General features: G+C 30.4%; 1 protein-coding gene across 2 annotated transcripts; it reads right to left on the bottom strand.

Annotated features, from left to right (window-relative positions):
- Window positions 1-9937: 9937 nt before the first annotated feature.
- On the bottom strand, window positions 9938-13424 carry LOC120074541 (Homeodomain-like superfamily protein). 2 transcript variants are annotated; one of them, XM_090312237.1, is made up of 3 exons: window positions 13005-13418; window positions 10828-11379; window positions 9938-10231 (listed from the first exon to the last, which is right to left on the bottom strand). In XM_090312237.1, the coding sequence occupies exons 1-2, from the start codon at window positions 13278-13280 to the stop codon at window positions 10852-10854; spliced, it is 804 nt and encodes a 267-aa protein (XP_090168363.1). In that variant the 5' UTR covers window positions 13281-13418; the 3' UTR covers window positions 9938-10231; window positions 10828-10851. The 2 variants fall into 2 exon arrangements, with proteins under 2 accessions (XP_090168363.1, XP_038883623.1); XM_039027695.2 differs by lacking the exon at window positions 9938-10231 and having other exon boundaries at window positions 10617-11379; window positions 13005-13424.
- Between the last annotated feature and the right edge of the window lie 239 nt (window positions 13425-13663).

The following is a 13663-nucleotide window of genomic DNA, read 5'->3' as shown; positions in this document are numbered from 1 at the left end:
AAACATTCAAAGTATTTTGAATATTATAATAGAAAATAGATGCCCATTGCTTATTGTCCCAAAGGCCATGTGTCACCATTCATGTTGTCCATGTGCCTTGTAGTTATTCGAGTTTGTGTTCATATAAGTCCACATTCTACTTGTCACTTTGTCTATAAATAGTGGTATTTGGTGGATCTTAAAATCACTGTGAGAATTCCACTTCCACTAATTTTCATATTATCCAATTTCATGATTTTGGTTATTTTATGTTTTTAGTTATTTTATTTTATAATTTTAGTTTTTATTTATTTATTATTATTATATAAAATTATATTATATTATATTTTTCATATCTATATTCCCGTTGTACTCCTCAATTTCATAACACGTTATCAGCACGAGCTCCTTTTGTTTTCCCTGTTAAAGGTAGGTCCTAAAAGTATGTCGATTTTTCCTTCTTCGTTATAATTAATAAATTTAATGTTGTTTTGTGTATTCAATATCTATTAAATTTCTAATATAAGTATAATATTTTATGATAGTATTGCCATGAAAAATCTCACAAAATTATAATTTTTCGCTCTTGATATTAACGACAATAATTATTTGTCATGGGTACTTGATGCTGAAATACACCCGGATGTTATGAATCTTGGGGAGACTATTAAAAAAGGAAATACAACATCTGGTCAAGACAAAGAAAAAGCTATGATTTTCCTTTGTCATCATATTCACGATGGATTGAAAATGGAGTATCATACAATAAAAGATCCTCGTATCTTGTGGAAAAAATTTGAAAGAGAGGTATGATCATCAAAAAATAGTTATTCTTCCTAAAGCTCGAGTGGATGATTTGAGACTACAAGATTTCAAATCAGTAAGTGATTACAACTCTGCATTATTTAAAATCAGTTCAAAATTGTTGTTATGCGGAGAGAAAATTATTGATGTTAATATGTTAGAGAAGATATTTTCTACATTTCATATCTCAAATATGCTCCTACAGCAGCAATATCGAGAGAAAGGTTTTAAATAGTATTCTGAATTACTTTCATGTCTTCTCATAGCCGAACAAAATACGAGTTATTGATGAAAAATCATGAATCTCGATCAATCGGAACAATACCATTTTCTAAAGTGAATGCTGTGAATTTTAGTAATAATCGTGGTCGAGATCGTGGTCGCAGTCGAGGTCGTGACCATGACAGAGGAAGAAATAATTATATTTTTGTGGTAATCATTTTGATCATTTAAATTTCAAAAGAACCACACAAAATGATGATCACAAAGGCAAAGCTCCACAAGATAAAAGTTCATAGAGTGTTGAAAATAAATGCTTCTGATGTGGAATGACTAGGCATTGATCACGTACCTGTCGTACGTCAAAACACTTGGTTGACCTCTATCAAGACTAAGAGAAAAATGTGGAAGCAAATTTTGCATTCCAAGATAATGACATATTTGACACATCTCATATGATAAATTTGGATGTGGCGGACTTCTTTGAATCTCATGAAGAAAAGATTGGCACAGTTGGTGGCACCTCAAGTGTTTCTTTTGACTTTGAGAATATCTAGACTTAATGTTGTTGTTTTCTTTTATCTATCTTCATGTTTTTTTTTTTTTGTAACTTTTGTAAATTTTAAGTGTTGTTTTTCTTATTGTAATTATTTTCTTTTAATGAAGAAACATTGATCATTTTCATATGTTGGGTGACTCAAAAATGAGCAAAGAAGATCTATGTTTGGCAGATAATGTAACTACACATACAATACTTACAAATAAAAAAATACTTTTCAAAATTGACAATGCTGAAAGCAAAGTAAATACAATATCAGGTTCTGTAAACTTAATCGAAGATTTTAGAAAAGCAAATATTATTTTGCCTAGAGGAACAAAATTTACAATTGGCAATACATTGTTCTCTAGTCAATCAAAGAAAAATCTTCTAAGTTTTAAAGATATACGTTATAGTGGTTATCATATTGGGACTGATAGTAAGAATAATATGGAATATTTATATATCATATCCACTGTCTCAAATGAAAAACGTATATTAAAAGAGTTGTTTGCTTTATCTTCTGGATTGTATTATACTCATATACGAGTAATTGAAACATGTGCAACAATGAACCCGAAGTTCATGAAAAAAGATATATTTATAATTTGGCATGACTGATTGGGTCGTCTAGGATCTATAATGATAAGAAGAATTATTGAAAATTCAAATAAACACCCATCGAAGAACCAAAACATTCTTCAATTTAATGAATTATCATGTGATGCTTGCTCTCAAGGAAAATTGATAATTAGACCATTACTAGCTAAAGTGGAGACTAAATCACCTGCATTTTTAGAACGAATTCATGGTGATATATGTGGATCCATTAACCCACCAAGTGGGCCATTTAGGTATTTTATGGTATTAATAGATGCGCCCAGCGGATGGTCACACGTGTGCTTATTATCAAGTCGAAATCTTGCATTTGCAAGATTACTTGCTCAAATAATTAAGTTAAGAGCACAATTTTCTGATTATACAATTAAGACTATTCGTCTTGATAATGTTGGTGAATTTACATCCCAATGGGATAAGTGTTGAACATCCTGTAGCTCGTGTTTATACACATAATGATTAGCAGAATCATGTATAAAACGATTGCAATTAATTGCAAGACCATTACTGAAAACTAAGCTTCCTTCATCTGTATGGGGACATGCTATTTTGCATGCAACGTCACTTGTACGCATTAGGCCAGTAGCATATCATAAATACTCTCCATTACAATTAGCTTATAGTCATGAGCCAAATATTTTCGAGCTGAGAATTTTTGAATGTGCAGTATATGTTCCAATTACTCCACCATAACGCACTAAGATGGGTTCTCAAAAGAGGTTAGGAATATATATTGGATATGATTCCCCATCAATTATTAAATATCTTAAGCCCCTGGTGGGTGATGTATTTACTGCATGATTTGCTGATTATCATTTTAATGAGACAAAATTTCCAAAATTAAGGGGAGGAATTAAGAAGCTGGAAAAAGAAATTACATGGAATGCATCGTTATTGTCTCATTTAGATCCCTGTACAGATCAATGTGAATTTGAAGTTCAGAAAATAATTCATTTGCAAAATATAACAAATAAATTACCAGATGTCTTTATAGATGCAAAGAAAATAACTAAGTCACATATACCAGCTGCAAATGTTATATTAAAAATTGATATCCCCAACACAACAAGTTGTCACTAATGAATCTGGAACACACCAGAAGCGTGGTAGACCAGTGGGTTCCAAAGATAAAAATCCTCGAAAACGAAGAATAATTAATAGGAAAAAAGACTTGGTTGAGGATATAAATACCCATAAAGAAATCCTCGATATGACTAGTGAAGAAGCTGAAATACCTAAAGATAATAATGAGATTTGAATAAACTATGTCATGACAGGAAAAAGATGGAATCAAACTAAATGTAATTTTTGACAACATTTTTGCATATAATGTTACTCTTGATATTATATCTGAAAATGAGGATCCTGAACCAAAATCTGTTGAAGAATGTCGACATAGAAAAGATTGACTTTAGAGGAAAGAAGCAATCGAGGTAGAATTAAACTCACTTTCAAAACGTCAGGTTTTTGGTCCTATAGTCCAAACACTAGAAGGTGTCAAACCTATGGGATACAAATGGGTATTTGTGAGGAAAATAAATGAAAATAATGAGGTCATAAGATATAAAGCAAGACTAGTTGCACAAGGTTTTTCACAAAGACCTGGTATTGATTTTGAGGAAACGTATTCTCCGGTGGTGGATGCAATCACATTAAGATATTTAATTGGCTTGACTGTGTATAAAAGTCTGAATATGCATCTTATGGATGTAGTCATAACATATTTATATGGATTCTTGATAATGATATTTATATGAGAATCCCAGAAGGATTTAAGGTACCTAAAACATATACATCAAATTCCTGAGAATGGTATTCAATAAAATTACAGAGATCACTATATGGATTGAAACAATTAGGACGGATGTGGTACAATCGCTTGAGTGGATATTTATTGAAAGAAGGATATCAAAATAATTCAATATGTCCGTGTGTTTTTATAAAGAAATCACAATCAGAATTTGCTATTATAACTGTATATGTTGATGACTTTAATATAATTGGAATTCCTGAAGAGCTTTCAAAGGCAATAGAATATCTTTAAAAAAAAATTGAGATGAATGAACTCAGAAAGAAAAAATTTTGCCTTGGTTTGCAAATTGAGCATTTATTCATCAGTCAACTTATAGAGAAAAAAATTTGAAAAGATTTTATATGGACAAAGCACATCCATTAAATATTCCAATGGAAGTCCATTCATTGGATATAAAGAAAGATATATTTCGACCTCGAGAAGATGATGAAGAACTTCTTGGTCCTGAAGTACCATATCTTAGTGCAATTGGTGCACTTATGTATCTTGTTAATAATACAAGACCAGATATTACATTTTCAGTAAATTTATTAGCTAGATATAGTTCTTCTCCTATAAAAAAACATTGGAACGGAATTGAGCATATACTCCGTTGTCTCCGAGGAACAATTGGTATGGGTTTGTTTTATTCAAATAAATCAAATTTTGATCTAGTTAATTATGCAGATTTTGGATATTTCTATAATCCACACAAAGCTAGATCTCAAACAGGTTATCTGTTCACATGTGACGGAACTGCTATATCATGGCGATCGATAAAACAGACTAATACGGCCACTTCCTCAAATTATGCTGAAATTCTTGCAAGTCACAAGGCTAGTCGAGAATGTGTATGGCTAAGATCAATGACTCAACACACTCGTGAAACGTGTGGCTTGTCTTCTAATAAAAACCTTCCAACAATATTATACGAAGACAACACAGCTTGCATAGCCCAAATCAAAGGAGGATGTATTAAAAAAGATAGAACAAAACTTATTTCATCGAAACTTTTCTATACGCATGATCTTGAAGAAAATTGCGACATCGCTGTTCAACAAATTTATTCGAAGGATAACCTGGCAAACTTATTTACAAAGGCATTGTCAATTGCAACTTTTGAAAAATTGGTGCACAACATTGGAATGTGACGATTCAAAGATCTTAAGTGATGTTTTCATTAGAGGGAGTAAATATATTGTTTTTTTTTTAAGAGTATTATGTGAAATGTACTTTTTTTCCTTCACTAGGGTTTTTCCCATTGGATTTTTCCTAGTAAGGTTTTAACGAGACATATTTCATATATATATATATATAGGCATCTAAGGGAGAGTATTATGAATATTATAATAGAAAATAGATGTCATTGCTTAGTGTCCCAAAGATCATGTGTTACCATTCATGTTGTCCATATACTCATGTTTGGTGTCCATGTAAGTCCACCATCCTACTTGTCACTTTACCTATAAATAGTGACATTTTGTGGATCTTAACATCACACGTACATTGGTGAGAATTCCACTTCCACTCATTTTCATATTATCCAATTTCATTATTTTTGTTATTTATGTTTTTAGTTATTTTATTTTATAATTTTAGTTTTTATTTATTTATTATCATATAAAAATATTTTTATATTATATTTTCATATCTGTATTCTCGTTGTACTCCTCAATTTCATAACACAAAGTTATTTTTCATAATTTTTCCATTTTCTTATATTTTATTTCTATTATATTTTTCTCTTTTCTTTTTTTATAAGAATAATATACTACCATAAAATCTTGACTATTTTTTTAAAAATAAAATCTTGACTATTTTTTTAAAATAAAATCTTGATAGCTATTTATTGGCGTTTATATAGTATATCATATCATGTTTTTCACTTTAATGGATTTGTCCCTTTCTTTTCCTCACGTTTCTTTCCGAAAAGACATAGTACTATAAAGGATGTACACTGTTTTAAATAACTATACACATGGCCTAGGAATTACGTAAAACCTTATTATGGATGAGATTTATTGATAGCCCCTTTTGATTATTATAACGTTTCTCTAATCCTGGCTTGAATTTTCTTAAAAGGAAAAATGGGATGAGAACAAAGATAAAATATTTTCACTGTGACGGGGTGGGGAGTGCATTCCAACCTGAACTTACCGGTTTGTTATCTCTCATGAAAAGTAGTCGATAATCGAAAGATATTACCACTAAGCAACACAATGATATTTGATATATATAGTGTTAGATAAATTTAATAAAATTTAAACTCATGATTTTTCCAAAACTATAAGGTATTAGAATTATCTAGAACTTTATCATAAACTACAAAGCGATATAGTTTTATAGTCTTCTTCAACTATGCAACTTAGACTCGAATGGATAGTCCCTCTTTATCAAATGGGGAATAGAAGACTAAAAAAGCATAGGATTTTGAGGACCATAATTTTGTATGTATAAGTTGATCCTAGGGTTCTCATAATCCCTTAGTATTAATGGGCTGGTTTTTGCTCAGCACACCATAATTCTTCTATATATATAAAAAGCTATGGCCTATGATCAAGATCGTGTCACACAATATGTTCAATAAATAGCTCAATTTGCTATTTAATTTGCTATCCATATTCCAACATGTGATTGTTTTTTACAAGGCATTATTATTCTAGCCTACAAGAAAGCTCCCTGAAGAGCTAATTAGGGACAACTCAAATATTGTATTGGCAAAACTAATTAGGTTATTGCAGTGAAGGTGATTTGAGAATAATTCGATTCATTCATGTATTATATATATTTAACTAAATAGAGAAAAATAAAGAAAAGACACATAAAATTTCAATTTTAACATTTAAAAAAATTCATATGCAAATAAAAATGGACCACCCAAATATAATTTAACATCTATAAAATTGTGTAAAAAAATACAGAAAATTATATCAAATAAAAGGCGTCTCCCAACTTAATATATTTACACGGTTGAAAATTAAACATATTTTAAATAGATGAGTTATAGATAAATTAATTTATGAGAGTTGAAAAAAAATAAAAGGTGAGAGTTAATTAAGTATGTTAACGTAAGAGTTAATTTAGTAGAATTTCACATTAGTTAAGTGTGGGATTTTAATTGTTCTATGTATATTTAATTAGGGAGTGAGTTATGTATTTAAATTTACCCATGACAATCCTATAAATAGGATTGACATTGACATTGTTGATGTATCCAAGTGTGTAGAGAAGAACACACAAAGAGAGTTCAATCAAAAGTGTGAACCAAGTTTGAAAAGTTTTTCAATTAAAAGTGTTTTTGTTTCCTTTCAAATAATCGTCTGTTGGTTATTTATTTGTGAATGTCCATCACACGCTTCCAATAAAGTGGTATTAGAGCTTGAGTTTGAAAAAAACTAATTGTTTTGCAAATGGCAAATAACAATTTGGTTCCCTTCCAATTGCCTCGACTTATGAAAGAAAATTATAGCTGGTATATTCGTATGAAAACTCTACTTGGTTCACAAGATGTATGGGGTATTGTCAATAATGGTTATGAAGAACCAGAAAGTGATGCAGACTTTAAATCAAGCTCAATGAGAAGCTTTGCAAAATACAAGAATGAAAGACCAAAAGGCTCTCACCATCATTCATCAAGTCATTGATGATCTAAATTTTGAGAAGATTTCTGGAGCAACTACTGCACAACAGGCATGGCAAATTTTGTAGAATACATACAAAAGAGTAGATCGAGTCAAGAAGGTTCGCCTCCAAAAATTGAGAGGTGATTATGAATCACTACATATGAAGGAATCTGAATCGTTTCAGATTATACTTCAAGACTGCTAGCAGTAGTAAATGAAATGAAAAGATATGGTGAGATGATAGATGATGAGCAAGTGGTAGAAAAGATACTTTTCTCATTTGATGAAAAATTCAATTTCATCGTTGTAACTATTAAGAATCAAAGGATTTGAGTGCAATGACCATTGATTAACTTATGGGTTCCTTACAAGCCTATGAAAAGAAGCTTCTCAAGAAGAACAAACAAACAACTGAACAACTTTTTCAAACAAAGTTGCAGTCGAGACATAAAGAAGATAGCCAAGAAAAAGGCAATCAAGGTCAAGGACGTGGTAACAATCATGGATGTGATGATTTCAAAGGTTGAGGTCGAAGAAATTACAGTCAAAGAAAACTTGATAAGAGTAATTCAAACTCTAATTCATTAAGAGATCATTGAAGACAAAATTATTCAAGGTCAAATGGAGAAAGATCAAATAATGAAAAAAGATATGATAAAAGATAGGTTGAATATTATAACTGTCATAAATTTAGCCATTATTCCTGGGAATGTAGGAATAAAGTAGAAGGAAATGGAAATTATGCTGAGAAAGATGAAGAAAGCGGTGAGTCATCTTTGTTTTTGGCATGCAAAGGTGAAGAAACATTAATAATGCATAGTATCTTGATAGTGGTGCAAGCAATCACATGTGTGGATGTAAGTCAATGTTCGTGGAATTTGATGAATCTGTTGATGGTAATATCATATTTGGTGATGCCATAAAAATTCTTGTTAAAGGAAAATGTAAGATTTTGATCAACTTGAAGAATGGGAAGCATGAGTTTATCTCTAATGTTTATTATGTGTCTGATATGAAGAATAATATTTTGAGTTTGGGATAACTCTTAGACAAAGACTATAATATTTTGATGAAGAATTATAGTCTTTCGATAAGGAATAATCGTCATAATATGATTGGTAAAGTGCAAATGACGAAGAATAGAACGCTTATATTAAACATTCAAACTGATGTTGCTAAATGCTTGAAGTCATGTTTGAAAGATCCATCTTGGATTTGGCACTTGAGACTTGGGCATTTAAACTTTGATGGCTTGAGACTGTCATATGTCAAACATCCAGATCAATTTTGGGAAGGTTGTCTTTATGGCAAGCAAGGAAAAGTTTTCCACAAGAATCTTATTTGAGAGCAAGGAGACCACTAGAGTTAGTTCAAATTAATCTTTGTGGACTAATTGAACTAAGTTCTTTCGGTAAGAATAATTATTTCTTATTTATTGATGATTTCAGTCAAAAAACTTGGGTTTATTTTATCAAGGAGAAATCAGAAGTATTTGGCATGTTCACGAGATTTAAAGCTCTTGTCGGAAAAAGAAAGTGGTTATTACCTAAAATCCTTGAGATCATATAAGGGAGGAGAATTCACTTCAAATGAATTCAAAGATTTTTGCACTGAAAATGGAATTCGTCAGCCTATGACAGTTCCATGGACTTCTCAACGAAATGGTGTTGTTGAGAGGAAGAATAGAACGATACTCAATATGGCTCGAAGCATGTTGAAAAGTAAGAAAATGCTAAAAGAATTTTAGGCACAAGCTATTGAATGTGTTGTATACTTGTCCAATCGTTTTCCTACTAGAAGCTTGTGGAATAAAACGCCTCGAAAAGCATGGATAGGAAGAACATCATCCATTACTCATAAGAGTATTTGGAAGTATTGCTTATGCACATATACCTGATCAAAGGTTTAGGAAGTTTGATGATAAAAGTGAAGCATATTTTTATTGGCTATGATACAAACTCAAAAGGCTACAAGCTTTATAATCCTACTATAAAGAAGACGTGGTAAGTAGAGATGTTGTGTTTGATGAGGAAGCAACATGAAATTGGAATGATGAACCAAAAGACTATAAGTTTTTACTTTTTCCTAATGATGATGATGAGTCTAGTGACACTGCTTCTCCATCAACACCACCAATGTCGCCAATCACTCCATCATCTACAAGCTCAAGTGAAGGGCCTCATAGCATGAGAATCTTACAAAACATATATGATGAGACTAAAGAGTTAAGTTAAAGTTTTAATAATCTTACTCTTTTTTGTCTATTTGGTGACAGTGAATCATTGAATTTCGAAGAAGCTTTGCAAGATGAGACTGTCATGGATGAAGAGATAAAGGTCATAAAGAAGAATGATACGTGGGAACTTTCTACTTTTCCAAGTGGAAAGAAAGCAATCGGTGTCAAATGGGTATTCAAGACAAAATGAAATGAAAAGGGAGAAGTGGAGAGGCATAAGGCAAGATTAGTTGCAAAATGCTACTCTCAAAGAAAAGACATGGACTACAATGAAGTATTTTCTCCCATTGCTCTCTTAAAAACCATAAGGTTGTTTATTGTTGCTCAAAGTAAATGGAAGATCTCTCAAATGGATGTTAAATCGGCATTCTTGAATCGATATTTGGAAGAAGAAGCATACTTAGAACAACCTCTTGGCTATGCTGTAAAAGGTCAAGAAGATAAAGTCTTGAAATTAAAGAATGTGTTGTATGGATTGAAACAAGCACCTAAAATGTGGAATAGCAGAATCAACAGATATTTCCTTGATAATGGGTATTTGAGATGTCATTATGAACATTCTCTATATATTAAGACTAATGATTGTGGAGATATTTTATTGATAATGTGGATGACTTAATGTTTACAAGAAATTGTACATGTTTGAAGATCTCAAGAAAGCAATGACCCAAGAATTTATGTTTTTTAAGAAAAAAAAATCTTAAGATCATTTTAATTATGTTCTTAAGAAAAAAACTTGATATTATGTTCTTAAGAATATTTTCCCACATCATAATAATATTATATTCTTAAGAAAAAATCTTGATAAAGAGAGAAGATCATTAAGATCATTTTAATTAAACAATATCTTTGAATTTAAGTGTCATTAACAATGATTCAACTCACAAAAAAGTCAAACTTTTATCAGCTGATACATATCCCAAATTAATTAAACCCTCTTTTATGGTTAAAAATTCCTAAAAAATAAAAGTATAAATTAATCATAAAATGAGATGAGAGAGCTTGAACAAGTACATACCTTTATAACCTTATATCTTAATTATTATGTGAGGCTTCTCAACAAAGCTGAGATCAAAGCATCTATTTTCTGAGCCCTTGCTTCCTCTTTTTCTCTTCTCTTCTCTTCTTTTTCTCTCCATAATATTTCCATCATCATCTTCTCTCTCTCAATGGCTTCCATTTTCATTCTCCATTCTTCCTCTTTTAACCTTCTCTCTTCCTCTCTAACCCTAAATGCTTCTCTCCATTGTCTCTCCATTTCCATCTCTCTTTCCACAAAACCCTTCAATATTTCCTTCAAATTCCTCTCATCTTCTTCTTTCCTCCATTTCCCCTTTTTTGTACCTTTTTTCGTTTTCGTTGACCCGAATGTTTTGTCTTCGTCTTCGTCTTCATCTTCGTCGTTTTCTTCGTTAGAGAATCGCCCTGTGGCTTTCCTTTTGGAGCCTCCTGATCGGTCTTCGGCTTCGATCCACCAGTTATTTTGTATCCTTGCAGTAAAAATGGTGTGAAGATCGTTGTAAAACGGAAATTGCTGCTTTTGAGCTTTGGGATCCATAGTTTCACAACCCTATATATGTAAAGGTTTTGACATATTAGTAAAGAGAGAAAAAATTATTTGATTAACAACATATTCTCCTATTTTATTTTGTGTGTATTCTTTTAGCTCTAAGTTGAGAGATTCGAATTTTTAACCTCTCAAACTCGTATTTGATAACTTTTTTATCTTATATTTTTTAAGATAAATAATGAGGAATAATATACTTGTGAATGTGTGTTTGGTTATTAACATTTTATCTTTTAATTACTTAATTCTCTCTTTTTAAAAAAAAATATTATTTATAAGTGAGTTTCTTTGTAATTATTAAAATATTTATAGAATTTTTTTCGTTGATATTTAGCAAAACTATATATTTTTTATAGTTATAATAACTAACTCAAAAAATGACTTGATAGTTTTGAATAAATTAAATTCAATTATTATATATAGGAAGATAATATTATTATTCAATATCTTCTTTTTTCAGATACGTTTAACATGAAATATTATATGATTGATGCATCAAATTATCCATTTATATTATAAAGTTCATTATTTTTATGATTTTTGATACATAAATTATTTAACGAGTAAACTTGTACGCTTCCTTCTCAAAATTAAATATAACACTACATTCTATTACTTCAAGACTGCAAACTCCTTTCATCATTATTTTTTTTAATTCCCTGTTTCTAAACAATCAAGTCAGTATATTTGTTGCTAATAGTAATTATAACAAATAAAACAACAAATTCCATGCATTAACCTTATAAATATTACTTTTACTTATAATTTAATATATTGTCTTATAATGTTTCCAAAATGTAGTCAAGTTTTGAAAATTAAATTAATAATAATAATTTTAATTTTGTTTTTGAAATACGATCACAAATTCAAATATTGATGAAGATCATAGAAAATAAATATAATTTTTAAAAATCGAAAAACCAAATGATTATAGAGGTTAAGAATTCCACCATGTATCATTTTTATAGTTTTTCAATTTCTAGATTATATCATCCATTTAGGATAATAATCAGTGCGCAACCATTTTTCGTATCAAGAAGAAAAAAAAATTATTAAAAAAATCAATTTGTTTGAAAATAAAATTTGTCACATGATAGATTATTGATTAGGTTCTATCTAAATTGCACAATAGATGAATGTAATTTGGATTGCACTAAGTTTATCTCATTTGTTTAAAATGGTAAAGAAAATTGTTAGATGTGATGCCTTAACTCTCAGATTTGACACATGATTGAACTCTTAGTTTTCAAGAGTTCAGATTGATGATGAAAATTGTAAGTTTCAATTATAAGTTGTTTGTGTCTACTTGGTTATGAAATTTTAAAAATATTTAATAACCTTCAATTTTATATGTAGTATAATGAGTTGCTGAAATTTTCAAAAAATTAAAAAATTAATTCATCTATTACATATAGATTTAAATTTTACATATGTTTTTTGAAATTTTAAACTTTCCTATTAATGTCGAGTAATTTGTGAATTTAGAAAAAAAAAATGAAATTTGTAGTTTAATGTACTAAAAAATTCGTAATTTAATAAAAGTATAATTGAACAAAGATATTGATAATAAGATTAGTGGTTATCAAAAACCCTAGAAAATCACAACACTAATAAAAAAAATCCGTTACCTTATAACGAGTGACGAGATTTTTCCATTTACACTTACACTGCTCATGGTTCCGATTGAAGCCTTTGGCCTTCATTTTATCGGCCACCGAAATCCAGAGCATCCTATTTTGTTTCATTTCCGAGAAGCTTCTATCCAACGCCGCTCTGATCGCAAGCAATTCCTTCGTCTCCGGTACACTCCACGGCGGAAACCTATCTCCCGCCGCCACATTAACGCCGATTCCATCCGGCCGCCGGTAAAGAATAGCACGGCGGACATCGCAATAATCTTCCATGGCGAATAAAAAAACAACGAATGGCGCAATGATCGCAGAAAGATATCGGGCGATTGGATCGGCGATTTAGAAAGAAAAAATAGAGAGAAAATATAAAAATGGGTGTGAATTAAAGATGGTATTTTGTTAGTGTATGAAAGCGTAAAAAAGAGAGAAATAGTAGAGTTTGTTATTGATTAGTGAAGTATCGTGTTTATCCTTCCACGCGATTTTCGCTTGTGTCATTCATTTCGTCGACATGTCGTCACGCTTACAACAAATCAAATTATATGTGTATGTCCACACCTAGCAAACTTTGTCTAACCCTTTTTTTAAAATTTAAAAAAATAAATAAAAATAAAAAAAGAAATAAAATTAGAAAAAATCAATTTAGATACTTCATA

The sequence above is a fragment of the Benincasa hispida genome, chromosome 3 (assembly GCF_027475165.1).
Source record: "Benincasa hispida cultivar pf3 chromosome 3, pf3_genome.v1.1, whole genome shotgun sequence".
Classification (NCBI taxonomy): Eukaryota; Viridiplantae; Streptophyta; class Magnoliopsida; order Cucurbitales; family Cucurbitaceae; genus Benincasa; species Benincasa hispida.
This window is presented reverse-complemented; position numbering and strand designations above follow the sequence as displayed.